Source organism: Aulonocara stuartgranti (assembly GCF_965226115.1).
Source record: "Aulonocara stuartgranti genome assembly, chromosome: 6".
NCBI classification, from domain to species: Eukaryota; Metazoa; Chordata; class Actinopteri; order Cichliformes; family Cichlidae; genus Aulonocara; species Aulonocara stuartgranti.
Genome location: NC_138944.1, coordinates 17,479,376 through 17,507,039, shown reverse-complemented (window position 1 = coordinate 17,507,039; position 27,664 = coordinate 17,479,376). Strand labels below are relative to the sequence as shown.

The following is a 27,664-nucleotide window of genomic DNA, read 5'->3' as shown; positions in this document are numbered from 1 at the left end:
ATCGAGACTAAATTAAAAAAACGGGATAACACTGCATATTTAAAAGAAAGCAGGCAATGAATGAAAAGTGCAAAACCTCACAATAAATTCTCAAAATTAAAAATGCCAAATGTGCACTGCAGAAAACGGTGTATTTTGGTTGTGTGTGTTGCTTTTGAAGGTTGCAGTTATTAAGTCGCGTGATTCTAATACCTGTGTTCACAGCCACCGTTCACGATTTCACTGTTGTGGGTGAAATCTAGCCACAGGTTATCTCGACATTTAATATTCCACGATTATTTTGGATTTTCAAACAAGAATTCAGGGTTGATGCACGCCGAGTACAGGTTTGCCGTCTCTGCGCACGCATGCGCGCTGCCGTGCGGCCGTGACTAGACATTCGGTCATAGGAGCTGTGGAGGGGGGCGCTCGAGCCACGTCGGTGAAAGAAATCAACGCTTGCAGGCAGATTACAAAGAGGGTGAGTAGGCTAATTGCGACAACTGCTGCATCTTCCTTCATCACCCGCAAATATCAGCTCGGGAGCGCAGAAATCCACCCAGGACTGCCAATCCTGTTGATGCGGGTAGGTCTGTCGCACAAGCACAGTCCGCCATTCCCCTTTTTTATATTTAACGAGACACCCTTTCATGCCAGAGTGAAAAGATTCTCAGCAGCACGGGCTCTTGTGCATAATTTACTGTATTTCCCCGTCTTCAGCTCAAGTTCAGTGGTAGACCCGGCAGCTGTAATTGCATATGCGCGCAACGGGTGATTTGGTGCAGCGCAGCTGGCGAGCAGAGAGTCTACATCTGATAGGCTGGACAAAAATTCACCCCTATCCCGCAAAGACTGTGCACCCTCATCATTTATTAGAAATGCAGCTGAAGTCATATGCAGACTTTATTGCCATGATTTTTTAATTGTCCAAACCAAAACCTTATTACTTCCTTCTCAGATAAGTAATTGGTGCATATTTCATTGCCCTCTTACTGAAATTTGTCATTTCTCTTCCTTCTCTCAGGTCCCTCCTGCTCATCCAGGAGCAGGAGATCCCAGGCGATCATGTCAACACCTGATCCCCCCATGGGAGGCACCCCTCGCCCTGGTCCCTCCCCTGGTCCGGGTCCTTCTCCTGGGGCTATGCTTGGCCCCAGCCCCGGACCCTCCCCAGGCTCCTCTCACAGTATGATGGGCCCCAGCCCTGGTCCTCCCTCCTCTGGACACTCCCAGCCAGGGCCCTCTGGATATGGCCCGGACAGCATGCACCCTCTGCACAAAGTAAGGGCATTCAGGCAGCAGTCCCAGTGAGACGCTCTCAGCAGCTGCTCGTGTTGCCGTCCTTTAGGGAACCGCAGTTTGTCAGCAATTACTTTTTAAACCTCATTGCTACATATTTACAGTGACTCTTAAACAGAAAGGATTTAAACATTAATTTCACTTGCTTAAGAATGAAGTGTAGATGATGCACATGTACAGCAAAGCTTTCAAGCATTTTCATCTTCAGATTTCCATCTTCATTTAAATTTGATGTTTTCATCATGCTTAATTTTGCTCTTTGTAGTTATTAGATCTAAATATCAGTATAATGTTAATAGACACACATATTATCTAATATTTATTCACTAAATAAATGATTAACTACTAGCTAAGCTTGAAGGAGAATGTATCAGAAATATTTAACCTAAGAAAACCATTGATTTGTTCCACTAACTACGGGTACGTGATTTATTTCAGTGTTTTTTTCTAAACATTATTATTCACTGAGAGTTGAAAACTTGATATGCACTAAGTAGCACCTGTGCCTGTGAGCAATCAATGCTCCTCTTCCATATTTGACCCAAAAATCGAACATGTTTGACTTGACATTGGTTAACTGCTCTTACTCTACATGTTTTTTTTTTCATATAACTATGCTTCTGCTTACTTAAGTTTTGCCTTTGGTATTTGCTTTTTAACTCAGTGAAACTTCTGCAAATCCTCTGCAATGGCGACTTTTGACAAAACTGATAGTGTTTAACTTCAGTACTGTCTGATTCCTCCCACAGCCCATGGAGGGTTTGCACGAGAAAAGCTTGAGTGAGGAGAGCCGTTTAAGTCAGATGAAGGGACTGTCAGTGAGACAGGGCGGGCACAGTGGTATGGGCCCCCCACCCAGTCCTCTAGACCAACACTCACAAGGTAGGCATGTTACCTAAACCATTCTTAAGCAATTTGCTTAATTCCTACATTGCGTAAGACATGTGACGGCTTTTAAGCATGACTTAACGGCAGTGGTGTGACTATGTGTCCTGACTGGCTCAGAGGGGAGTGTCTCTGTTGTCACCAGCTGTAACATGAACCATGAAAACCGTTTCACTGTTTCATTATTGAAATACTGAATGATATACAACTGTCATGGCTCAGTCTGGCTCAGACAAAGACAGCCTGCTCTGTGCTGTAAGGATGGGATATAGACAGGCTTAACGTGGTGAATCACAGTTAACAATCTCCTGGAAATAATCATAACAATAATAATAATAATCCAGGATTTGATCAAATTTAGACAATAATTTATTGTTTGTTAGAGTTTGCCTCAGGTTTGGTACGATGATAAGTTTTGTGTTTTGTGCTTGGCTTGAAGACTGTAAGATTATTATCAAATTTTCCTTTGAGGACCCGTAGAGAGTGATTCTCTCTACCTGCCTGCCTTTTTCTCTGTGTATTCCAGGCTACCACTCTCCATTAGGTGGCTCTGATCACTCAAGTCCCATCCCTTCAAATGGTCCCCCCTCTGGGCCCCTTATGCCCTCATCATCTTCCTCCTCTTCCTCTGGTGGTCCTGGCTCTGCCTCTACACCATTAGATGGCTCCAGTGGAGATCAGCACATTTTGGGTCCTAATAACCGACCCGTCCCTCCAGGCAGTTCTGGACCAGGTCCAAGCCCTGGACCCAGTCTTGGCCCCAGTGTCCCTAGCCTTGGTCCTGGCCTTGATACCAGCGGCCCTGCGGGACCTGGAGGTCCTGGTGGTCCAACTCCCTTTAACCAGAACCAGCTTCACCAACTTAGAGCCCAGATCATGGCTTATAAGATGCTAGCCCGGGGACAGCCCCTCCCAGACCACCTTCAAATAGCTGTCCAAGGAAAGAGGCCAATGCCAGGGATGCAGCAGCCCATGCCTAGTCTGGCTCCCGGAGCTGGAGGAGGGCCAGGAGGTGGTCCAACAGGACCAGGGCCAGGGCCAATGGGCTCAGGCTACAGCCGAGGTCACGGTGAGCAAGCATGAGGAATGTCCGAAATAGCAGTACTGTTTCTTATAACCTGAGGGTGAATACATAGAAGACTAATTCACACCTCCACTTTAAGTCTTCCTCAGCGTTTCATAAATCTCCCACAGTATTGTTTCTAAAATTTTAACAAGGCCTTGTTATGGATATCAGCCGTATTCAATCTGCATTCTTTGATTTCTTAGGAATGATGGGTCCAAATATGCCTCCCCCCGGCCCATCAGGAACCCCAGTTGGGATGCAGGGTCAAAATACTAATGGACCTCCCAAGTCATGGCCCGAAGGTACGTGGTGCTGCTATAAGACCTTGTGAAAACTGACTGTCTCTTCACTAGGAGCATCTTTGTTGAAACCTAGTTAGGCTGTTAGCGTAAAAACGGCCGACTAAGTGCTGATAGAAGAGATGAACTATGCTGTCGTACAGTGTTAGTTCTGCTGTAATTCCTAATTTTCCTTTAGACGTTCATCATTTTGTGTAGACCACAGTGACTTTTCCTCACTACACTTTCCTCCAGGCCCCATGGTGAATGCAGCAGCCCCCTCCAACGCTCCACAAAAACTCATCCCCCCTCAGCCCACTGGCCGGCCATCTCCTGCTCCCCCTTCAGTTCCGCCGGCTGCCTCCCCGGTGATGCCCCCGCAGACCCAGTCTCCCGGCCAGCCTGCGCAGCCTACTCCCATGATGCCTTACCATGCCAAACAGAACCGCATTACACCCATTCAGAAACCCTGTGGCCTCGACCCCGTGGAGATACTGCAGGAGAGGGAGTACAGGTAACCAAGTCTTTTGGGGGATGCGCTATCCTCTGTCCCATTTATTTATCTGTTGAACAAAATAGCTAAATTGAGCTTTAGTTATCTGACTCTTAAGGGTTGTATATGTACCATAATCAGTACATATATTTAGAGATGGCCTACTTTACTTTGTGTTAAAACTTTTAAAGCATATAATATTTACCACAAGCTTTTTCTTGTATATTTTCTATCTTATGTTTATAATATAGTACAAAAAAATCAAAAGTACAAAACAATACATCATTTTTTTGCATCGACATTTGGGAAGCAAATCTTCTATCAAACCCAGTTTTGCTGTTTTTTTCCACACCAGAATTGAATCATTTCTTCCTTTTCCACTTGCCTTTCCACCAAATTCCCACAAATTTGGCTCGACTCTTTCTATGTAATCTTTCTGACCAGGAGACAAACAGATGGCAGTGATCACAAACCTCATGACTTTCAAACTTGTTTGCATAAGTCACACCAAAGTTAAAGCTAAAGTTCAAAGCCCATACATGAGTACTCGTGCCTGCACTAAGTTGCCTCTGCGTTGTGTAATATGTCATCAGTTCTTTTATTTAAATGATTGACAGCTCATTGGAGTAAGGACCTAGCATGTCATCTGTAAATCTTTTAAAGATGTCGGCACTCCACTGGCAAAGTTCTCGACTCCAACACCTCAAACACTTCACACAGTTGCAAAGTGATTTTGTTTTTGTCCTGGTTTCAATGCACCCCTCTCTCTGAAGGGAACTTTGGTTTTCTAGTTCTTATTTAGTTGTATGGCACAATGTTAGTGTTAGCATACTTCTACACACCTAGACTAAAGGCTGTTAATATCTCAGTAGTACCTTTTCTCTTCTGTGTGCTATGGTAGTTGTGGTTTTGATGTTTCATAATTCTCACCATCAGCTCCTGCACAAACAACATTTTTTTCTGGGATATAACTACTCGTTGTACCTGCTTCTTCAGGTTACAAGCTCGTATAACCCATCGCATTGCTGAGCTAGAGAATCTACCGGGTTCTCTGGCTGGTGATTTACGAACCAAAGCCACCATAGAGCTCAAAGCCCTGCGACTACTTAACTTCCAGAGACAGGTATGCACTACAGTCACATCCTCACCTCGAACCTTAACAGTAATGCATCGTTGGCAGTTATGGTGAATCAGAGACCATTACGGTTTGTGTGTGTGTTTTCAGTGTGGATGGTTCTGCTGGTGAGTTTAATTTTCTGTGTGTTTTCTATTGTTCCTCTCTCTCTCTAAAAGCTGCGTCAAGAGGTGGTGGTGTGTATGCGCCGTGACACAGCTCTAGAGACCGCCCTTGATGCCAAGGCCTACAAGCGAAGCAAGCGACAGTCTCTCCGCGAAGCCCGCATCACAGAGAAACTGGAGAAACAGCAGAAGATTGAACAAGAACGCAAACGTAGACAAAAACATCAGGTTGAGTCCAAACTTCGAGGTTAACTGTGATATTTTTTTAAAGTTTTGCTTCTCACTGATAATCTCTTTCTGTCCTTCATCCAATCTAAACAAAGGAGTACCTCAACAGCATCCTTCAGCACGCCAAAGACTTCAAGGAGTACCACCGTTCGATCACAGGCAAAATCCAGAAACTGACCAAAGCTGTGGCCACCTACCACGCCAACACCGAGCGGGAGCAGAAGAAGGAGAATGAGCGTATTGAGAAAGAGAGGATGAGGAGGCTCATGGTAAAAAGAAGAAACTATAATATCACTTAATGCCCATCACGAACGTAGCAGTACACAAATCCCTCCTACACATTGTACCATATTTTTTACCCAGGCTGAGGATGAGGAGGGCTACCGCAAACTCATCGACCAGAAGAAGGATAAGCGCTTGGCCTACCTGCTGCAGCAGACCGACGAGTACGTTGCAAACCTCACAGAGCTGGTCCGAGCTCACAAAGCTGCACAGGCCCTCAAGGAGAAGAAAAAGAAGAAAAAGAAAAAGAAGAAGGTACATCGACAAACACAGACACTCCACTGTAAAGTCTGCGTAACACTGATTTTTGTTTCTGATTATGTTCTGTCACGTATAACCTGATTACTTATTTTTCCCTTATGTTGCAGGTGGAGAATGCAGAGGGTCAGACTCCTGCTATGGGTCCTGATGGAGAGGTGAGCAAATGCAGAAGCCTTAATGAAGACTGTAGAGATAAAGACATGGTACAGGAGTAGAAGCTGCAGTTTTAAGTCACTGTTCACTGCGGGGAATCATTTCTTCAGCTCGATTCTCATCAGGCACAAACGGCGCTGACATCACATGACATGGTAACCCGCAACAGGAGACCAAACAAAAGCCTTTTGCTACTCGGAAAACAAGCAAAATATCACCCGCTATTTGACTGAGCACAATGATAAACACCTGGACTTTATCACAACAAGAAAGCAAAGTGGTTTCGCTGTAAAAAATATTTATAGAGCACGTGTTGTACTGAATTACAAATAATTGGGAATTTGCTTGATACTGTGAACTTGTTTGTTTGATCAAATAGCTGCAGCGCCAGTGATTAACCATCTGAATCTCTGTCGGCATTTAAAGTCTTAAACAAACCCTCTCTACTCCTGCAGCCTCTAGATGAGACGAGTCAGATGAGTGACCTGCCGGTGAAGGTCATCCACGTGGACAGTGGGAATATCCTGACAGGGGTGGACGCTCCCAAAGCTGGACAGCTGGAAACTTGGCTGGAGATGAACCCTGGGTGAGTCTGGATGCAAAGAGGAAGGAACTTGTGCAAATGTTTATAGAAAAGACATATAAATGTTTTAATGCAATTGCCCAGAGAGATGATGTTTACAGGTTATTAATTTTTCTGCACGTCTTATACTGAACACAGTCTCTTAGGTAGATCTTAACACAAACATTCAGGATCAAGGATAGAGGGATCATTCTTTGATGTTTGAGGGTATGGTGATATCACACAGCCTGTTGGGTGTAATTCATTTCAAATTCATTAAAACTGTAATTACATTACACTTGCAATTATGTCGTTACATTACAAAGGTTCTTCAGTTGACTCCACACTTTTCATAGAAAAAAAACATCAAACTAGCCTGTCTTTTGTTCTTTTCTTTTGTTAACTGATTTCAGTTCATGTGCAGTGATCTACAGCTTTTGAGGAGTATAGATATGCGTATTACTTTTATTTTTAATGCACCAAAGGACAAAAAAATCTGGTGAAAAGCTATGTCTAGGACAGACAAAACACACAGCACAGACAACACTTTTAGTTAAGGGGTGGAAGAGCGGCGTGTTATCTCGTGGCAACAAGGTCCTGGGTTTGAATTCGCTGGCTGGAGCCTTCCTGTCTAGAGTTTGCATGTTCTCCCTGTTGGTGCTTTCTGGGTGCTCCGGCTTCTTCCACAGTCCAAAGACATGCACGTTAGTTTTACTGGTGGTTCTAAATTGGCCTTAGGTGTTAATTTGAGTATAAATAGTTGTCTGTCTCAGTATATGTCTGTGAAGGTTCTCAGTCATCCAGGTCATCGTAATCAAAGGAGCTTGCAAAGAAAAGCGTCTGGACTTCTTTAAGTTGCTTGAAGACGTTTCACCTCTCATCCGAGAAGCTTCTTCAGTTCTAAGGTCAAATGGTGGGGAGTCCCAGATTTAAACCTAGTGGGAGTTTCCTCCCAAAGAGGGACAAAAGGACCCCCTGATGATCCTCTAATCACATGAGCCAAGGTGTGAAAATGGGTGTGGGTCCCAATCAGCCAGAGTTTCAGGTGAGCTCATTGTGAAACCTGGCCCCACCTATTCATGCGAATTCCTGAGGTCAGATGGCCCAGGATGTGAGTGGGTGTTAAAGCGTGTGGGGAGGGATCTCAAAACTGGATTATAGATGGCAGAGAGTTGGTGTCGTAAACCACCGCCTCTGTTCAAAGATGGTCGCTCACAGTGGACATAGATGGCTTCTTTCACTCCTCTTTCAAACCATCTGTCCAAAATGTGAACATTGGCATCCTCGAAAGAGTGTCCTTTGTCCTTAAGATGCAGATGGACTCCTGAGTCTTGTCCTGTGGAGGTGGCTCTTCTGTGTTGTGCCATGCGCTTGTGAAGTGGCTGCTTGGTCTCTCCAATGTAGAGGTCTGGGCATTCCTCGCTGCACTGTACAGCATACACCACATTGTTAAGTTTGTGTTTAGGAGTTTTGTCTTTCGGGTGAACCAGTTTCTGTCTGAGCGTGTTGCTGGGTCTGAAATGCTTGGAGAAGACTCTCCTGACACCATCTATAATCCAGTTTTGAGTTCCCTCCCCAGACCCACACCCATTTTCACACCTTAGCTCAGGCGATTAGAGGATCATCAGGGGGTCCTTTTGTCCCTCTGTGGGGGGTCACTCCCACTTGGTTTTAATCTGGGACTCTCCACCATTTGACCTTAGAACTGAAGAAGCGTCTCGGATGAGAGGTGAAACGTCTTCAAGCAACTTAAAGAAGTCCAGACGCTTTTCTTTGCAAGCTCCTTTGACTCTGTCTCAGTATGTTAGCCCTGCGATAGACTGGCGATCTGTCCAATTGTTCAAAATTTCACACAACCACATACTAACTGTACAAGTGATTAGCATTTACTTAAAATGACACAGCTGAGCATAACGACACCCGCAGCACAGATAGAGATTGAGCTTTACGGATGATTAAATCATTTGGAGAAATTTAGTTTTTAACAAAATAGTCTCATATATACATTTCTGCCCCACTTATTCAAAATGTTCAAGAACAGCAACATCTTCTCTTTGTCATTATTTGTCATTCAGCGGTTTTGTCGTTCCCTGACAGCTACTTTCAGCGTTAAAGGACAATATCAAGGGACAAATTTTTTCAAAGTGTATTTATGTAAATTTGTCCAGATATGAGGTGGCTCCCCGCTCAGACAGTGAAGACAGCGAGGAGGAGGAAGAGGAGGAGGTTGGTTTAATTATTTTTTTATTTTTTTGTGAGATGTGTTTGAAGCCACTTCATATTTGTTCGTCCAGTGGGAGTTAAAAGCAACTTTTAGTTCACATGCTGTCTCTCAGGAGGAAGAAGAGGAGCCTCAGCCTTCGGCAGCTCCAGTAGAGGACAAGATGAAGATTACAGACCCAGACAGTGAAGATGTGTCAGAGGTGGACGTCCGACACATCATTGAGTGAGTTCATGTAACGTTCATTTTTGTGCAACGTATGTGCTGTTTAAATACAGCGAATTCCACCAAATGTCATTAATTTTGTGACTGATTAAGACTTTACGTGTCATTTTACAGAAATGCTAAACAGGACGTGGACGATGAGTATAGCGGTGCAGCGTTTGCTCGAGGACTCCAGTCGTATTACTCTGTGGCTCACGCTGTCACAGAGAAGGTGGAGAAACAGTCCAGCTTGTTGATAAATGGGCAGCTTAAACAGTATCAGGTGAACACGCACAAGCACAAGCAAGTACACGAAGCACTGACAAATCCTGCAGTTCAGACATTTTACATCTTTAGCTGCACGCTGGTCAGGACTGGATATTGTTTATACTTCATCAGAATACTTTAATAATCCCAAAGGAAATTATGCACTTACTCTGCTTCTTCTTCTGGTTGTTGCCATATTAATTAAAGACATAGAGACATTAAAAGGCGAATTAATTTGAAGGTTGCCATAATTCAGTGGTTTTCAGGCTTTTTATTACAAAATGCAGTGGGGGAGATAATTATTTGATCCTCTGCTGAATTTGTAAGTTTGCTGACTTACAAAGAAACGCTCTTTCTTACAAAACAAGGTAGGATTTTCAAATTAATTTGAGGCGGAGGGGTAGTGGGCAGTGGGGATAGGTTAATTGATTAGTCTAAATTGCCCATAGGTGTGAATGTGGGAGTGAATGTGAGTGCGAATGGTTGTTTGTCTCTGTGTGTTAGCCCTGCGACAGACTGGCCACCTGTCCAGGGTGTACCCCGCCTCTCGCCCTATGATAGCTGGGATAGGGTCCAGCGCCCCCTGCAACCCTGAAAAGGATAAGTGGAAGCGAATGGATGGATGGAAGGGGTAGAATTTTTTAATATAGGCTTTTCTATTTTGCATCCGTCTATCTATTCTCTTTAGGGGGGCAGCTGTCATAGGGTCTATTGGGGGGGCTAACGTTTTCTATTTTATTCTTTCATAATTTCTTTTGACTATTTCCACTACTTATCTATTATTTTTGCCTTTTCTGTTAGCCTTTCTCCTCAAATTTGTTCAGACCCAATTAATTCTTTAATTTATAGTAAATCTTATAGATTTGTTGAGCCGTCTGTCCAGCATGCACTCAAAAACTACTATAGGTGTACCCCCATAGATTCTTATACCATTGCCATCAATATTCTATTTGTTTCAATAAAATAAGTATTTCTTTAATGCCCACATTAATGTTTTCTTATTTTCTTGGGATGTTTTTTTTACGATTTTCTATGTGAGTGTCCTTTTTGGCAGATTCTTAAAAAGTAGGACTTTACATTGAAGTGGGACATCATAGGAAACAGAGTCTCTCAGATTTCAAAGCAGTAATAAATAACCCCCTCCTTTTTTTTTGACTTTCAGATTAAAGGTTTGGAGTGGCTGGTTTCTCTTTACAACAACAACCTGAATGGGATCCTGGCCGATGAGATGGGTCTGGGAAAAACCATCCAGACTATCGCTCTCATCACATACCTCATGGATCACAAACGGCTCAACGGACCCTACCTCATCATTGTACCTCTTTCGTGAGCTCGCACGCTTTTGCTATGACAGTGTTTCAGTCCTGCACAGCACTTAAATAAAGACGAATGTACCGGTAATAAATTGTTTAACTACACGTAAGCTGTCTCTCATTGACAGAACTCTTTCTAACTGGGTGTATGAGTTTGACAAATGGGCGCCATCAGTCGTTAAAGTGTCTTACAAGGTAACACAAAAATGGGCGTGCCTGTCTTTATCTTAAAATCTTCTAAAGAATTATTGAGATATTGAACCTTTTTTTTAGGGGTCTCCTGCTGCTAGAAGAGCGTTTGTCCCTCAGCTGCGTAGTGGCAAGTTTAATGTTTTGCTCACCACTTATGAGTACATCATCAAGGACAAACAAGTACTGGCCAAGGTGAGTTTGACTGCACGGACAAACACGGACTCAAGGAAATGAGCGAACACATTGAGGCTGTGATGGCGTAGATTTTCCTTTACAGATTAAAAACATTTTGTTTCTTTTCATACCTTATTTATCATACTTCTGTTTTACTTAAGGTTTTTGTGTCTTTGGCTCCTTAAATCCCCCCAAATCCTCTAAAAGTTTTTGAGTCTGGCCAATCTGACCTCCCCCTGCATCTCAGTGCTCTCTCTCCTAGGTCCTGCAACACACTGACACGACCTGTAAACCACGTCTCCCACTGTCCTCTGTGACCATCATGCTGCTATGCACTCATGTAGTCATATAGGGTTCCTGACTGTGCTCACAGGTGGGTGTTGCGCTTCAGGCAAGGCTTTCCCATGTGATGGTTACAGGTACTAGCCTGGGACTGGGCCAACTTGAGTCATCAGGACAAAGTGGACAAAAAAAAATCCTCCTTTTACGCACTTTCAGTTATTGGTTTGATGTGGCTGGACAGGAGCAGTGATACAGGGTATTGGCACTGTGGTTTCGCCCACGTGATCCTCTTCTTTCCTTCAGATCCGTTGGAAGTACATGATTGTAGACGAAGGCCACCGCATGAAAAACCACCACTGTAAACTGACCCAGGTCCTGAACACCCATTACCTTGCTCCGCGGCGCGTCTTGCTGACGGGGACGCCGCTGCAGAACAAACTTCCTGAGCTGTGGGCGCTGCTCAATTTCCTCTTGCCCACTATCTTCAAGTGCTGCAGCACCTTCGAACAGTGGTTTAACGCCCCTTTCGCTATGACTGGAGAGAAGGTGTGCAGAAATATAGGAAGAGTTTTGAGGTTGCAGCAGGGGTCTGGTTTGCTAAATAAGAGTGTGAAATTTCTCTTTCTTCCGCTTCAGGTGGACCTTAATGAAGAGGAGACAATTCTGATTATTCGTCGTCTCCATAAAGTGCTACGCCCCTTCCTGTTACGGAGGTTGAAGAAGGAGGTGGAGGCACAGCTTCCAGAAAAGGCATGTTTCACACGCACTGTAAAGGCAACATCCCGTTTAAGCAGCTCTTGTTTTCTTTAGCATCATTTCTTGAGGAGACGTATAGAAAATGAAGGTTTTCTGTTCTGATGTTGTGCATTCATGCTTAATGGAAACACATGTTTTTCTCCTATCCCTCAGGTGGAGTATGTGATCAAGTGTGACATGTCTTCTCTTCAGAGAGTCCTCTACAGGCACATGCAGGCCAAGGGAGTCCTGCTCACTGATGGATCAGAGAAAGACAAGAAGGTGAAGGAACACATAATTTGAAGTATTGTATTGTATTATGTCTGTGAAGGTTCTCAGTCATCCAGGTCATCGTAGTCTAAGGAGCTTGGAAAGAAAGTCCAGACGCTTTTCTTTCCATGTTGGATTTTTTTTTTTGCATGTACTTCAAGTCCACGCCCCACACTTCCCAGTTATTAGCAGTAAAAACATTTTTATCATATCACGGTCAATAGGGTAAAGGGGGCACGAAGACACTGATGAACACCATCATGCAGCTGAGGAAGATCTGCAATCACCCTTATATGTTTCAGCAAATAGAGGTAACACTGACGAGCCCGACACATAAATACTTTGTCTGTAGTTATTTGCCTGTGTTTCTCAGTCCTGCTCTTATCATCAGAGGTTCTCTTTGTTATTATAATAAAGAGAATTTCTGAGGATAAGAGCAGCCATTTCTGACTTCTGTTTGATGTGTCAGTGAGCTAACAGTCATCAAAATAAAGCCACCGTTGAACTGAAATGTTCGGTTGTACATTGTGTTTGTAGGAATCCTTCTCTGAACATTTAGGATTCTCTGGTGGGATAGTTCAGGGGTAAGTACTGCTTCCTCTTTAGGTCCTGATCTCAAACACGCACAAACAAACTGCAGCCTTTGTAAAAAAAATATCCTCCTTTCGCTCCCTCAGTCCTGACCTGTATCGGGCATCGGGAAAGTTTGAGGTGCTGGATCGAATTCTGCCAAAGCTGAGAGCCACAAACCACAAAGTGCTGCTTTTCTGTCAGATGACCTCACTCATGACCATCATGGAGGACTACTTTGCCTACCGTAACTTCAAATACCTGCGTCTGGATGGTGAGACACTGATCTGTATGCGTATCAGTTCTTGTTGTCCCCTTTTTATTAGTTTCCCTTTGGTTTATCTTTTTTGTGAATTATTGCCTGCATTTCCTCTTATTTCCCACCTTCATACCTCTCAGGCACAACAAAGGCTGAGGATAGAGGAATGTTACTGAAGACATTCAATGACCCAGAGTCAGAGTACTTTATTTTTCTCCTGAGCACAAGGGCTGGAGGCCTCGGCCTCAATCTGCAGTCTGCCGACACTGTAGTTATTTTTGACTCCGACTGGAACCCACATCAGGTGTGATGCATATTTATATTGATTTTTTTTTTAATCAAATCAGCATTCAAGCTCATATCAGCTTTGATTTGCCTTTTTTTTTTGCACTTAGAGGCTGAAGATAAAAGTCCAGGGTCTGTCCTCAGAATACTGGGGAAGATATTTAGGTTTCAGTATTTAATATTGTAGTGTTCACAATTTATTGACAGTGAAAGCAGAAATGGCAAGGTTTGGGCTCCACAGCTTAACTTTCTTTATCTTTCTCTCCTACCCAGGACTTGCAGGCACAGGACAGAGCTCACCGCATTGGTCAGCAAAATGAGGTACGCGTGCTACGTCTCTGTACAGTCAACAGTGTCGAGGAGAAAATCCTGGCAGCGGCCAAATACAAACTAAATGTGGATCAAAAAGTTATCCAGGCCGGCATGTTCGACCAGAAGTCTTCCAGCCACGAGCGCAGGGCCTTTTTGCAGGCCATCCTGGAGCACGAGGAGCAAGACGAGGTCTGGGGTCAAGACGTGTGCCTACACATGAATGTGTGTGCGTGCATCGCCAACACACAATTGAAAGAGTGTGCTTTCCTCTGCTCTACCTGCCATTGTGTGTCTGCTGTATTCAGGAGGAGGATGAGGTGCCAGATGATGAGACGGTCAACCAGATGATTGCTAGGAGTGAAGAGGAGTTCGAGCTGTTCATGGTGAGTTTCTGTGTGTTTGAATGTGAGGTAAAGATTCAACCGCGCAATAATATTGTGTCCCCACATCTTTCCCTGTGTTTTCTTCTTCTTGCTTCCGTAGCGTATGGACCTGGACCGACGCCGCGAGGAGGCTCGTAACCCACGACGAAAACCACGGCTGATGGAGGAGGACGAGCTGCCCACGTGGATCATGAAGGACGATGCTGAGGTTGAGCGACTTACCTGTGAGGAAGAGGAGGAGAAAATGTTTGGCCGAGGTTCCCGACAACGGAAGGAAGTGGACTACAGCGATTCGCTGACTGAGAAGCAGTGGCTCAAGGTGCGCCTGAGACAAAGATTTCAGGATATAAATTGGCTTCTAAACTAACTGGCTTTCTGGAGGAAAAGGCAAATTTGTGTGTGTGTGTGTGGGGGGGGGGGGGGGGGGGGTAATTTTAACACTTATATGCTAATCTCTCACTCTGTATCTTTCCCTGTTCAGGCGATAGAGGAAGGCACACTGGAGGAGATGGAGGAAGAGGTGCGGCACAAAAAGACGACCCGCAAGAGGAAGCGAGACCGTGACCTGGATCTCCCTGGTCCCTCCTCTTCCATAGGGGGACGTGGACGGGGGGATAAAGATGATGATGGGAAGAGGCAGAGGAAGAGGGGACGGCCACCTGTCGAAAAACTCTCACCAAATCCTCCCACCCTCACAAAAAAGATGAAGAAAATTGTGGACGCTGTCATCAAATACAAAGACAGGTAGCAGAAATTGTGATTGTGGAAAATCTGAAACTTTTTTTCAGTCATTTTAGTCTATTTAGAAAGAAAGTTCAACCTGCCAGGCTTTCTTTGTGTCATGAGAAAGGGGTAAAAACCCCAGATTGTAGCCCCCATGATGTCACAAAGTGATTTCATGAATGCTGAGACTGAAGATTATGCCAAATGTATATAATGATAAGAGGATCTGATAGCAGTTGTTAGGTTTGGTCTTTAGGAAGACCGGGGTGGCAGTTTATATTTTGACTGGACTAAACACATTCACGTGTCTGGGGTGGCAAAAAACCCTGTAACACTTTTAATAAATAGCCAACAGCAAACTCGCTTTGAGAGCTATGATCAATTGGATTGATATTGCAGACATATTTCAGATATTTGGTCTCGTGATAATAATGTCATGTCCTGCAGCGCCAGTGGGCGTCAGCTGAGCGAGGTGTTCATCCAGCTGCCGTCTCGAAAAGAGCTGCCCGAGTACTACGAACTCATCCGCAAGCCGGTAGACTTCAGGAAGATCAAGGTAAGATTAAATAGTGTTATTTGTAACATGTTTTCATTCCTGCAGCAGAGCACATTAAAAAAAAAAACGTGTTTAAAGGTTAACAGACTCGCTTGGTGTGTTATTCTCTCGCTTACATACCCAATGTTTGTGCTGCGTCTTCAATGTTAGGAGAGGATTCGAAGTCATCGCTACCGCAGTCTGGGTGACCTGGAGAGAGACGTCATGCTGCTCTTCCAGAATGCTCAGACCTTCAACCTGGAGGGGTCGCTGGTGAGACAGATGTGCTGTATAGAAAAACACCTGCTGTTTTATTTGTTTTTTACTTGCACAAGACAAATCTGAATCAGAATTTGTGTTATTTAACTGGTACATATTAGTTCCTGTGGATGGATTACAGTTGAAAGTGAAGCCTGATTAAAGCTGACGAAAGCGAGCACTCTGAGGTCGCATTAAGGCATAAAAGACCTCATCGGAAAACTCATCATGCAGGGCAATGTATCAGACATTTAATTACTAGTTGCTGATAAATGATTAGTGTTTAAATGATGTGTTGAGGCTGAATGCTTTACCCTGCAGCCACATGATCATAATCAGCATCTGCCCGCTGTGTTTATGAGCAGATATACGAGGACTCCATCGTTCTACAGTCGGTATTCACCAGCTTGAGGCAGAAGATCGAGAAAGAGGAGGAAAGTGAGGGAGAGGAGAGTGAAGAAGAGGAGGAAGAGCAGGAGGAAGGATCAGAGTCCGAATGTGAGCATGCCTGTGCATGTCGTGCATAAAGAGGAGAAACTGTTCAGTTGTATTTGACTGTGTCCTAACTGATTTAGATTGAGTTTGTCCTTTTATGTCCTCTGGCAAACATCTCAAAATTCTCTGTATGATTACTCTGACAACATGTTCTTTCCATGTGTGTTGATTTCCAGCCCGTTCAGTGAAGGTGAAAATCCGTCTGAGCAGGAAGGATAAAGGTGGAGATCGAGGGAAGGGACGCAGCAGACGGACGGGACGCACCAGAGCAAAGCCGGTCGTCAGTGATGATGACTCTGAGGATGAGCAGGAAGAGGTAACTTTTTTGTCAATTTCCTTTAAACCTTGCAAGCATTTGTGTGGGGAATTTTTATGGGGTTGATAGTTTTTTGCTCAGTGCAGGTAGATGCACAAATATACACGTTTGGTTTTTTTGTTTCTTAGTTTGCAGGATATCTCAGGAAACCTGTAAAATGTGTGAAACTAGAAGTCCTTCCCAGTCAACTAAAACATATCTCTGTTTCCTTTTTTCAGGAGCGCTCCCCAAGTGCCACCGATGAGGAGGCCTGAACTGTACTGTGAATTAGGAGAGAAGGGTGTATAAAGGGATATCCCACCAAATCAATCAACACTTCTAAAGTAATAAAACATGCCTCGGTCCACTCCATCCACCCTCAGTCAAATATGTTCGAGAGAAGTCGAAGAAGAGGAGTTTCTTTCTGTACATTTGCAAAGACATGTGATCATCAGATGGCTCCATATACCATAAAATATATGTTGCACAGGGAGTGTTGAGATATTTGTATACAGATATAATCTAATTACTGCTTCATTGGTGACAACTATGAAGAGAATAGCACACAAAAAACACAACAGCAAAAGATGCTGTGTCAGCAAACCATGAGGCGGTAACATAAAGGTGTATTCTGATAAGTTAAAAGCTGCTGCCCACTACACAGAGCAGGACGTGCATGTTTGTAATAAGCAAAGGTGGGAAAAGTTCCTTATTGTCATCTTTTTTTAAGTAAAATGTGTAATTATAATTAAAAACAGATCTCTTCTTTAATTTTAGTGTACCAATATTTAAGACCTATTTCAGTAATTATCTAGATATTATATGTGATAACAGTGTAGAGATAACATGCTAGGAGTCTTCATCAGCCTGTCTTCAGATAAATGCCCTGAAGCTTTGTGTGAGGCAAATTCTAGTCTAATGGAAACATGTACTGCAATGTCACTTTATTTTAAAAGTTCCACTGTTTGGCATTTATTTAAAGCTATATATAAACATTTAATGTATATTTGTGACCAGTATAGTATGACTCAGCGTACCTATTTTTACTAATTGGTTATAACATCAAGATATTCTATTGATTTAGAGCTACGTTTGACTATACTGCCATGTCACAGTTATTAACAAATACATGAATCCAGCTATGTAACCATTAAATGTTTGCATATGCTTATAAATGCCAAATATGGAGCTTCAAATGTTATCATCAAGACTATTACTATTAGACATTAAGTTTGATTTTTGGACAAACTGTCCTGATGTTTCACCTCTGCCTCACTTTGATGATGTTTTGTGACAACAGTCTCTGGACCTGCTGTGATTCCTGAGGTGTGTGTACATCTCATATTTCTGACTGTTTAGGTTGGAAAGCCAGCCAGCTGTGTACGCAGGGTGTTTCCAGACTTCTCAGAAGCTCTTTAGCAACACACCACAGTTATTTGTCTGAGGTTTGATGGAGCTGAGGCCCAGTCACTCTCCACTACTTTACAGAATAAAAACACCCTACTTTACCTTGCTGCTGCTGCTTACCTGTCACACTTCCAGTATAAGCACTTACAACTGTTGATTGTAGAATTCAAGAATCACAAGGTTGTAATACATGAGTACTGTAACTTGTTCTTCTGTTGTTGTGTGGTGACTTTAGGATTTCAGAACAGTTTCATCTATTTTGGCACTTTTTCTGCTTTTAATTTTTAAGACAAAGGACCAGAGGGACGTCAGCTCCTCTCTGTTTGTGAATGCCTCACGGCCGTATGGTGTTGGATATACTGTATAGAGTATTTTCAGATTATAATGTCAATGCATGTATGTACAGCTTGCAAATTCAGTACTGTACTTATCTCATTACAGTAGGTAACCAGAGTGAACCAAAGCATCGGTGTTTGCATCTGTGTTGTGTTGTTTCATTGTGGCTAAAACTTGGAACAAAACAATAAATTATTGACAGTGTGTGATGTAGTGCTGTGGTTAAACGAATCAAAATTAGTCCGTATGTTGGTAATTGATAGTTTGCGTCACTTTAACTAACATATAAGGGCTTGTTACATGGATTAGTTCAATTTGGTTTTATTTGCATAGCCCCATATAACATATATTAAAGGGGCTTAACAAGCATAAAAAAAAGAAAGCAGGATTAAGTGGTCTTTGCTCACTGGATAGCCCAGTTCTGTGTTCCTTGTAGTCTATGACTAACATTAAGGCATGTGTGGACTGTATTTTGTAAAGGTCAAAGTTCAGAACACTCGAGGCAAAATTCACAAGTAAAACACGAGTTTTTAATGTTGAAATGCCAAATGTCAGCTGCTCGTCAGGCAATCAGCTATATTTATTATTTTTCTTACAACTTGAGCCCAGAAGGATAAACGCCAGTAAGTTCGTCTGAGTTAAAGGTTTTGGGGGTATTTACATGTCTCAGTTGACACTCTTTAAATCCTATGTCTACAAACTAAAAGTGCTACGGCAGTAGTTTTCATTTCAGCAGATTTTTAACTTCAGACCCAAACAAACCTGCTGTTAGGATCAACTGTAAGGTGTAATGACTCCATTTCATCACTAGTAGGAGGTCTCATACAAGTAGAACAGTAAAATCACACCTATGCCCTTTAGGTCTGTCAGTTGTCTTAAGCCTGATACACCCATTGAGCTTTCTTCAGTGAGTTTTAGATGCAGTTGTTTTTACCATGGCCAAAGCATCAAACATAATGTAAAATTAGCACTGTGTTGTAACAGTCCCACAGGCTTCTTCAGTGATTTTTTTTTCTCTTTTTTAATTCCTAAACTATAAAATCAGGTGTCTTTCTGAGCATTCATAAAATGCTCTTATTCTTACTGCTCAAAGCATCCAGTACAATGTGAAAGTAGAATTGTGCTGCCAAAATCTCACTCTAAGTATGATCCAGCAAATCAAAACAGAAACTCTTCACTGAGATGGCAAACAGCACTGTTTGCAAACAGCACAGAAGTATGCTGAATGTACAGCATGCTTAGAGGAGTCACAGGTTGAGATGTGCGAGTTTTTTGGTTAAAACTAAAGCTCAGTGAGTTTACTGTATGTCAATAAATGGTAAATGGTAAATGGCCTGTATTTGTATAGCGCGTTACTAGTCCCTAAGGACCCCAAAGCGCTTTACACATCCAGTCATCCACCCATTCACACATACATTCACACACTGGTGATGGCAGCTACAGTGTAGCCACAGCCTTAAGGGGAAGAGGGGAAAGTACGAGGATGAGTCAATATTCCTGATTTCCAGGAACCCTTACACAACCCTTACCCCTTAAGCAACTTAAAATTAGCTGCTACATGTAACATCTGCTGAGAGGGGAGCTGAGCTGTTTTTCACCTGGCTCTGCTTTGATGACCCAAACTGTTTATGTGTGTATTTTGCTTCATTTTTGTATTTTTATCTTGTATAATTTCATTACATTGTGAGTTTTTGTCTAAATTCATTAGTTTTTACGCTGTTTAAAAAAATGAAAAAACAACATTAGGCCAGGTTTATTTATATAACGCTATTTCATAACAGCAGATACCTCAATGCTCTTCATACTGTGAGGTAAACACACTACAGAATTGGGCGAAACCCCAACAATCAAGCCAGCCAGTGTGAGCATGCACTTTGTGACAGTGGGAAGGAAAAAAAACTCCCGTTTCTCTGGTACAACCAGGCTCAAGGAAGGGCCAGCTGCGACCAGTGCGGGGAAAAGAAGAAAGACAAGAGAAAAGTAGACAGAACAAAACACTGATGAAGGGAAACAGACAGAAAAGAAAGATGTAATGAAATGCTGGAGTGAAGAAGTGCCGAGTGCAACCCTCAGCAGAATGAGTGAGAGGAAGCTCGATTTATGAGCTCAAAGGTCAACCGGAGAGGCAGTCTGTCTCTCAAACTCAAACAAAACAAACTTGTGAAACTCTGTGTTTTACCAGCGTGTTGTAATAGTGAGTGTAGCAGAATCTCTAATCCAGCTGCCAGGAGGAGTGATTGAGGGAGCAGTGCCAGCTGAGGAAAGTGACGTGAGTGTTGTTACTCCATGTGGGAAACAGTTAATAAATCATCAGTTGTTTCCTAAATGCATCAAATGTCTGTAAATCATGCGAAGCAAGAGTGGCTAATCAATGGCACCCGGAACTGCTCCCCGAGTGGTGCAGGGAGGGTATGATGGTGTCGTCTGTGCCGTTGTCACCAATTTCCAGCTTCATCTGCATAAAATGATAGAAGCAGATGACCCGCCCAGTCATTCATGTAGATGCATCTACAGACAGTGTGTTGATGCATCTGTCTATCAGGGGACAGAGAGAAACAAATCTACCACCTCGGTCTCCTAAAAGCAAGTAAGGATGTGGAGCCTGTTTCTCTGGTGAGCCCTGTGAATGACAGAGATGAGTTGGGGCCGCAGGTTCCAAATCTCAGCCATCTCCTTTCTGAGGACCATCTCTCGCTGGTCCAGAGGCCAGATGATACCAAGTTGTAGGTTTGTCATTGGGTGTTGTTCCTTAGCTAGGAAACACAAATCTCATACAACGTTACAATGACTGTGAGATGGTACGATCTTACTCACACGAGAAAAAGGTGACTCTGAAAGGACTGAACGCAATGGTAGAGATGGAGCTAACGGAAGAGTCGCAGAGTGCCTGGTGTTGCCCTGTTGTTATTATTGTGAACTAGCGTGTGTGTATATGTTGAAGCCAGTGTCACTCACATCTAGTCTCCTGTACTTGTTGTCCACTCCGTGTTTTTTAATGACACTGGATTTAACAAATGACTACTGGTAGATTCCCTTATCTTCAAAGTTAATGACAAAGACCTCTTTCAGCACTCCACATGGTGTTTACCAATTTGACACATTTCCTTTTGGCTTACTTAGTGCCCCAGCCACCTTCCAACACCTCCCGGAGAAGATACCCTGTCTCCATAGTACTGCCTGAATAATGTGATCGTCCATATCATCACCTGAGCGGATACTCTGAAAGAGTGAATGTTTACCTCTGATTAAAAAAGAAAAAGTGATTTTTACTCTCGGGGGTGTTGTTGCTAATGTAGAAAAACATTCTTTTATATTTTGCCTATTAGCCTGTGTTACAGCAATAACTCTTCTTGCCAATAAAAAAAACCTGTTTCCAAAAACGCCTTTAAAATCTGTGCACAACATTATAAAACATACAGGTATATTCATTGGTATTTGTCAGTTTACACAGAAAGAGAGAGAGAGAGAGAGGAAAACCCACTGGTTGGGACGAAGATAAGCACATTGAGTGGGCTCAGCGCTGCTTGCTCCCAATTTCAAACACCCCAGCTGGGATTGGTGCAACACTCATGTGACTGAGGCTCTCTATATAGTTTTGCTCACAGTCATCTTTTTATTCTTGTCAAAGAAAAAGAAGATAAAAGACGACATGTCTAAGATTTGGAAGGGACTCGTAGGACTGTCTGCTTGCTGGTGTCTTTTGACACTTGTTCATTGTTCGTCTGAAACTGGTAAGAAATTGAACTTTTCACCAACTCTTTCTTTCCTCCTGTGTTGTAATAGATTTGATGTGCTTCATTAAAACTTATGAAGAAAGGAGAAGTGTGATCAGGGGCGGAGCGTGGGGGTGGCTTACGGGGCTTAAGCCCGGGTTGTTTTGTCAGAAGCCCGGGGTATTTTGGAGTGTAATTTTTTCATAGTTAGATGCCTGGCTGACAACTGTATAAAACAAAAAGTACACACAATATTCGAAGCACATAGTGCACACTGTGGGAATTTACGACTGTGCGTGAATCCCCCCCTGATATTGGTATGATCCAAGCTCAGGCACTAAGCGACTGAGCGAGGGGGCGGGGCAGCTGCTGCACGTGAGTGCGCTGTTGGAGAGACGGAGCCAGCCATACTAAGGAGAGCTTAAGTTTGAGCAGGTACCAAAGCAAATCATTCGTACCGTACAAATAATGTAAATATGACGGTGCATCACGAAAGATTGATATGAAACTGATCACTTGACCAATATTATTTTACTTGCTCTTCAAGTGAATCAACAAATGGCGAAATGAAAAGCCGAACAAATGCTATTTTTTAGAGAGTCTTAGCTTACGTGTGTTTATTTCATATTTTCAGTTCTTACCCTCCCCGACTAATTCGGTTTCAGTTATGTACTGAAATATAAGAATGGACATTAGAGGGTTCTTTCAAAGAAAAAACTCAGGTAAATGTTATTTTATATATTATGCTTTGTATGTTGTTCAGTATATTTCTATGCAAAACAAGAGGGATTTCAGTACACAGCAGGATATTCACATTTGTAACCAGATATTTACATACACTTTAGGGAGAAAACATAAAACATTTTTACTGTACAACATCAATTTAGAGTAAACTTTTGTTTTAGATAAATATTGAAATATCTTTTGAATTAGTTAAATGTCAGAATAAAGAGAGACAGAGCTGTCTATTTTTTATCACTTTCATTAAATGTAGGAGTACATATACACTAAGTTTATTGTTAATTAATAAGAAAACTCCAGAGGATTCCATTCTGAGCTGAAGAAGCTTCTGATAGGTTAGTAGAGTCCATGTGAGTAAATTGGTGGCACAGCTGTGGATGCATATAAGGCAAAACACAAAGCCTGTTTCTGTGACATGGGAAAATCAAGAGATGTCAACCAAAACACCAGGAAAAGAACTGTGGAGCTCCATAAGTGTGGCTCAGTTTGAATACAATTTGGTGCCATTTGCAATTAAAAAACACAGACAGTTTCTCTCTTTACTCTTAAAGTTAACAAATATGTTTTTATATTTATCAATCTAAAAAAATAAACATTTAGTCTGATTTGATGTTACAATTAAAAAAGTGTTTGTGTTTTGATCTGAAGAGTTTGTAAATATCTGGTTTCAACTGTATATTTGATGATTGTCAGCACAAAGAGAGAGAGAGAGAGAGGAACAGAGAGAGAGGAGCAGAGATTGAGATGGAGAATGAGGACAGAACAGAGATGAACAAGAGCAGGTGAGACACACATGTTAGTCAAATGGTTGCTTACTAAAAGTATCACTGTATCATAGGTACTCATGTATCTCGTACCTAGTGTTTCTTTTTAGGTTTGCTATTTTTCAAATTCTATATTTATTAAGTTCTGCAGGCTTGTTTGCACAACAAGGCTAAATAATTATATAAACTTTTCTCAATCTAAATATTGTACTTTGGTAGAATTAAATAAATAAGTGTAGTGCAGGTCTATGATGATTTTTAGTGCTACTATCATCTAGTTCTGATTGTGGTTATGTCTTGGTTAAGTCCTCAGTAGTCCTGATTTTGAACTGTTGTAGTCCTGTTTTAATTCTGGATCAGTTCTGGGTCTGGTTGAATTGGGGTTTAGTCCCTGTGTCTTGATACAGCCCCGACTTCGTTCTGTCTTGCTGCTTAATTAAAAAACTAGTTTAAGGTGTCCTGCATGTGTGATATATATATTTCCCTATATGAAGTCATTCTTTTTTGAACAAAACTCAAAACAGAGCCTATTAATCTTTCAGTCATTTCTACACCCCCCCCCCCCCCCCCCCTCAAAAAAAAAAAAAAAAATCCCACATGCATACTACCCTTTAGGGCTAAGCCCCGGGTGTTTCAAATGTCTGGCTCCTCCTCTGAGTGTGATAAAACCAAGAGTACATCTGTTTACATGCAAAAAAGAAAAAAAAACTTTCCCTCTAGGACAGATGTTTGTTTGTTAGTCAGAAACACTTTGCTTGGCTTATAGTGTCAAATAGTTTTATGGTGAACGGTTATATTTGGCACAGTTTAGCTTCATAACCCCACACACTGTTGTCTTCTTCTTTCGGCTGCTTCTTTTATCAGCCCCCCCCCCCAGCAGATCATCAGCCTTCACCTTATCCTACCTCCTCTATCACACCAACCCTCTGCACATCTTCCTTTACTACTTCCATGAATATTCTCTGTGGTCTTCCTCTTTTCCTCCTGCTTGGCAGCTGTACTTTCAACATCCTTTGTCCAGTATATCCGCTATGCCTCTTCTGCACATGTCCGACACGTTACTACAAATGCCCAGCAAGGTATGAATGGACTCCCACGGCACACTGGACTCCAGTTGTGATTTTTGTCTTTCACAGATGCAGCCTACATATGCAACGCCAATCAGTTTAAGTGCGGAAATGGGAGGTGCATCACCCGCAGGTGGATTTGTGATGGAAGTGATGATTGTGGTGATGGAACTGATGAGCTGCCCGCTAGCTGCGGTATGTTATCACATATCAGCTACACCTTACACAAAACTAAAAATATTTAGTTTTGGATGATGTGCATGATGAAGGAAATGATCAGACTGTCACCACAGTGAACCAGAAACACATTAACAAAGTCAAATGATTGTTAAGCTTTACGACATAATAGCAAAAAGCTGTGTCTCTCTGTGGTCACGTGAAATGAGTCACGCTTCATGTTTCTCTCCTCAGGAGTCAAAATCTGTCGGGATTCGCAGTTCAACTGTGGCGATCCCACGAGCCAGTGCATATCAAAAGACTGGCAATGTGACGGCAAAGCCGACTGTACTAACGGCGCTGATGAGAAAAACTGCAGTAAGTTTTCTACCAGAGCCGAGTTTTTCTACACCTCAAAGTTCATGCTAAAGCATCCACAAACAAGACACGACTAACTGAAAGTGTTTTTGGCAAGAATGAATTTTGTTCAATGTATAATAATAATATCTCAAAAGGGATTTGAAGAACAGACTTAAAGTCAAGTAATCTTTAAAAAAAAAGAAGCTAATACTAGTAGTGTATTTATAATCCTGAAGTCTAGTTAATACATATAAATATATAAGTGTTGTTATTGTGTGGAGATCATGAGTTTCGTCGCGATAGTGACCGGTGCATACCTAAAATCTTTGTTTGTGACAGTGACAACGATTGCTCAGATGGCTCAGACGAGGCTTCCTGTCCCAAACCCAACTATAACCCTCACTCCTTCCATTGCAATGACTCAAGGTGTTGTTATTGATATCATAATTGATCGATTTCTAACTCCTATCCTCCCCTCTTGTTTTACCACAGCGGCCAAATATTGTGACGATCATGAGTTTCGTTGTGCCAATGGCCAGTGCATATCCAAGAGCTTTGTTTGCGACAGCAACGAAACCTGCTCAGATGGCTCAGATGAGGTTTCCTGTTCCAACACCACCTGTAGCCCTCACTCCTTCCAGTGCAACAACTCAGTGTGCGTGCCGGCGGTGTGGCGCTGCGATGGAGACATTGACTGCCCCGATGGGTCTGACGAGTGGCCCCAGAACTGTGAGGGAAGGGAACCAGAGAAGAAAACACACTGCCAAACTCATGAGTTCCAGTGTGTGAATGGGAGTTGTATCAAAGACAACTGGAAGTGTGATGGAATGTTTGACTGCCAGGATGGTTCAGATGAGACTAACTGCAGTGAGCTTTTTTACTTTTTATACAATTCCCACTGTATCTTTGAGCACCTTGTTACCTGCATTTTGAGACAAAAAACGATCATTTCTTCTTTTTAATCAGAGATCAGCATCAAGTCATTTAAACTTCTGGGAAATTGATCTGGTCAGTTAAGTAGCAGAGGGGCTGTTTTATCCGCTTCAGCTGCTTTGGTACTAATGAAAGCTACAACATGTTGGGAAATGGTTTAGCAGTTCATAACTATGTGAACCATTGTGTCGCAGAGAAATGGCACTGTGGTCGAAAAGCTGACTATAACAGCAGTGCATTGCAATATAATTACCAGAAAGAAAGCTTAGTAACTGATGCGAAAAACTAGACTTGACTGGGATTGTGTGCTTTTTACCTGTAGATTACAGTAGGAAAAAATTTGTTAATATAAGTTAAAAAATGTATTTTAAAAGTTTTATTGTTGATGTGTTTTCCACCTTTATACCCATATTAACTCCTATTTCCCTCTCTTATCACATTACAGCGGCCGAGCCGTGTGAAGATCATGAGTTTCGTTGTGCCAATGGCCAGTGCATACCCAAGAGCTTTGTTTGTGACATCGACAACGACTGCTTAGATGGCTCAGATGAGGCTTCCTGTTCCAAAACCAACTGTAACCCTCACTTCTTCCAGTGTAACAGCTCAATGTGTGTGCCTGCGGTGTGGCGCTGCAATGGAGACATTAACTGCGACGATGGGTCTGACGAGTGGCCCCAGAACTGTGAAGGAAGGAAACCAGAGAAGACGTGCAGACCTCACGAGTTCCAGTGTGCGAATGGGGACTGTATCCCTGGCAACTGGAAGTGTGACGGAGGGTTCGACTGCCTCGATCATTCGGACGAGGCTAATTGCAGTGAGTTTTTAAAAATTTCTTATTGTTAAAGCCAACCTGCACATTACATTTTTAATGGAGACTGACAGTAAATATTTTCTGGAGGTACTGGTATTATGTTTCTTCTTATTCTAATCTCTATTCCATTACTCTCTCTCTCCATCTCTCTTTTTGTGTTTTCGTTCATTTACCTTCTTCCTTCTCTTTCAGCTCATTCCACTTGCCGCTCAGATGAGTTCCAGTGTAAGGACGGCACCTGCATTAACAAAAGCCTCCAATGTAATGGACGTGCTGACTGCGGGGACCTCACTGATGAGATTGAATGTGATACAGGTAAAAAGATTTCATTCAGTTTCACCCACAAACTGTAATCAAAAGCTTCTTTCTTGAAAAGAAAGAAAGTCCCACATGATTACATTGCGGTCTCATTCATACTCCCCTGGTCTCTTCCACAGTATGTGAAGGCCCAAACAAGTTCCAGTGTCACAGTGGGGAGTGCATCGACACGGAGAAAGTGTGCAACAAGCAGAACGACTGCAAGGACGGGTCTGATGAACCAGCGAAAGAGTGTGGTAAGTGAAGTCATCTTGTACACATTCATGGCTGCCAGCCTGTAGGGAAATATGACTAGAATACCTGACTTGACCTACATAGCTTGTGGTTTGAATGAGTAAATTCCCGGTCAGCTAAGGATTTGGTTGTCGTGAATATTATTTGAAAGCTTTTTGCCTGTTTGTCTCTGCAGACAACAATGAGTGTCTGACCGGAAATGGCGGCTGCTCTCACTACTGCAACGATCTGAAGATTGGCTACAACTGCTCCTGCCCTGCTGGATACAGGCTGAAGGCGGACAACAAAACCTGTGAAGGTGAGCGGACGGAGACATTTAAAATTCT

At 42.7% G+C, this 27,664-nt stretch overlaps 2 protein-coding genes across 3 annotated transcripts in view; both read left to right on the top strand.

The window, feature by feature from the left end:
- Positions 1-140: 140 nt before the first annotated feature.
- smarca4b (SWI/SNF related BAF chromatin remodeling complex subunit ATPase 4b) lies at positions 141-18,445 on the top strand. Of its 2 annotated transcripts, none has more exons than XM_082536000.1 (34): positions 141-460; positions 1,004-1,260; positions 2,028-2,160; positions 2,690-3,232; positions 3,433-3,531; positions 3,763-4,021; positions 4,997-5,123; positions 5,294-5,467; positions 5,563-5,736; positions 5,831-6,004; positions 6,118-6,165; positions 6,619-6,749; positions 8,894-8,951; positions 9,062-9,171; positions 9,286-9,433; positions 10,580-10,743; positions 10,859-10,925; positions 11,004-11,114; positions 11,682-11,924; positions 12,015-12,128; positions 12,288-12,395; positions 12,608-12,694; positions 12,921-12,967; positions 13,061-13,227; positions 13,353-13,516; positions 13,771-13,998; positions 14,115-14,192; positions 14,293-14,511; positions 14,674-14,936; positions 15,363-15,471; positions 15,622-15,723; positions 16,074-16,206; positions 16,380-16,519; positions 16,738-18,445. In XM_082536000.1, exons 2-34 carry the CDS (start codon positions 1,045-1,047, stop codon positions 16,771-16,773), a joined length of 4,974 nt encoding a protein of 1,657 aa, XP_082392126.1. In that variant the 5' UTR covers positions 141-460; positions 1,004-1,044; the 3' UTR covers positions 16,774-18,445. The 2 variants fall into 2 exon arrangements, with proteins under 2 accessions (XP_082392126.1, XP_082392125.1); XM_082535999.1 differs by having other exon boundaries at positions 13,771-14,031.
- A 3,310-nt stretch (positions 18,446-21,755) lies between these two features.
- Positions 21,756-27,664, top strand: part of ldlrb (low density lipoprotein receptor b) — a 28,693-nt gene continuing 22,784 nt past the window's right edge. Inside the window, exons 1-8 of the mRNA XM_082537092.1 lie at positions 21,756-21,972; positions 24,596-24,721; positions 24,938-25,060; positions 25,535-25,909; positions 26,421-26,789; positions 26,979-27,101; positions 27,224-27,340; positions 27,514-27,636. Coding sequence (XP_082393218.1) covers positions 21,891-21,972; positions 24,596-24,721; positions 24,938-25,060; positions 25,535-25,909; positions 26,421-26,789; positions 26,979-27,101; positions 27,224-27,340; positions 27,514-27,636 — 1,438 coding nt within the window. The 5' untranslated portion in view covers positions 21,756-21,890. The remainder of the gene's footprint in view (positions 21,973-24,595; positions 24,722-24,937; positions 25,061-25,534; positions 25,910-26,420; positions 26,790-26,978; positions 27,102-27,223; positions 27,341-27,513; positions 27,637-27,664) is intronic.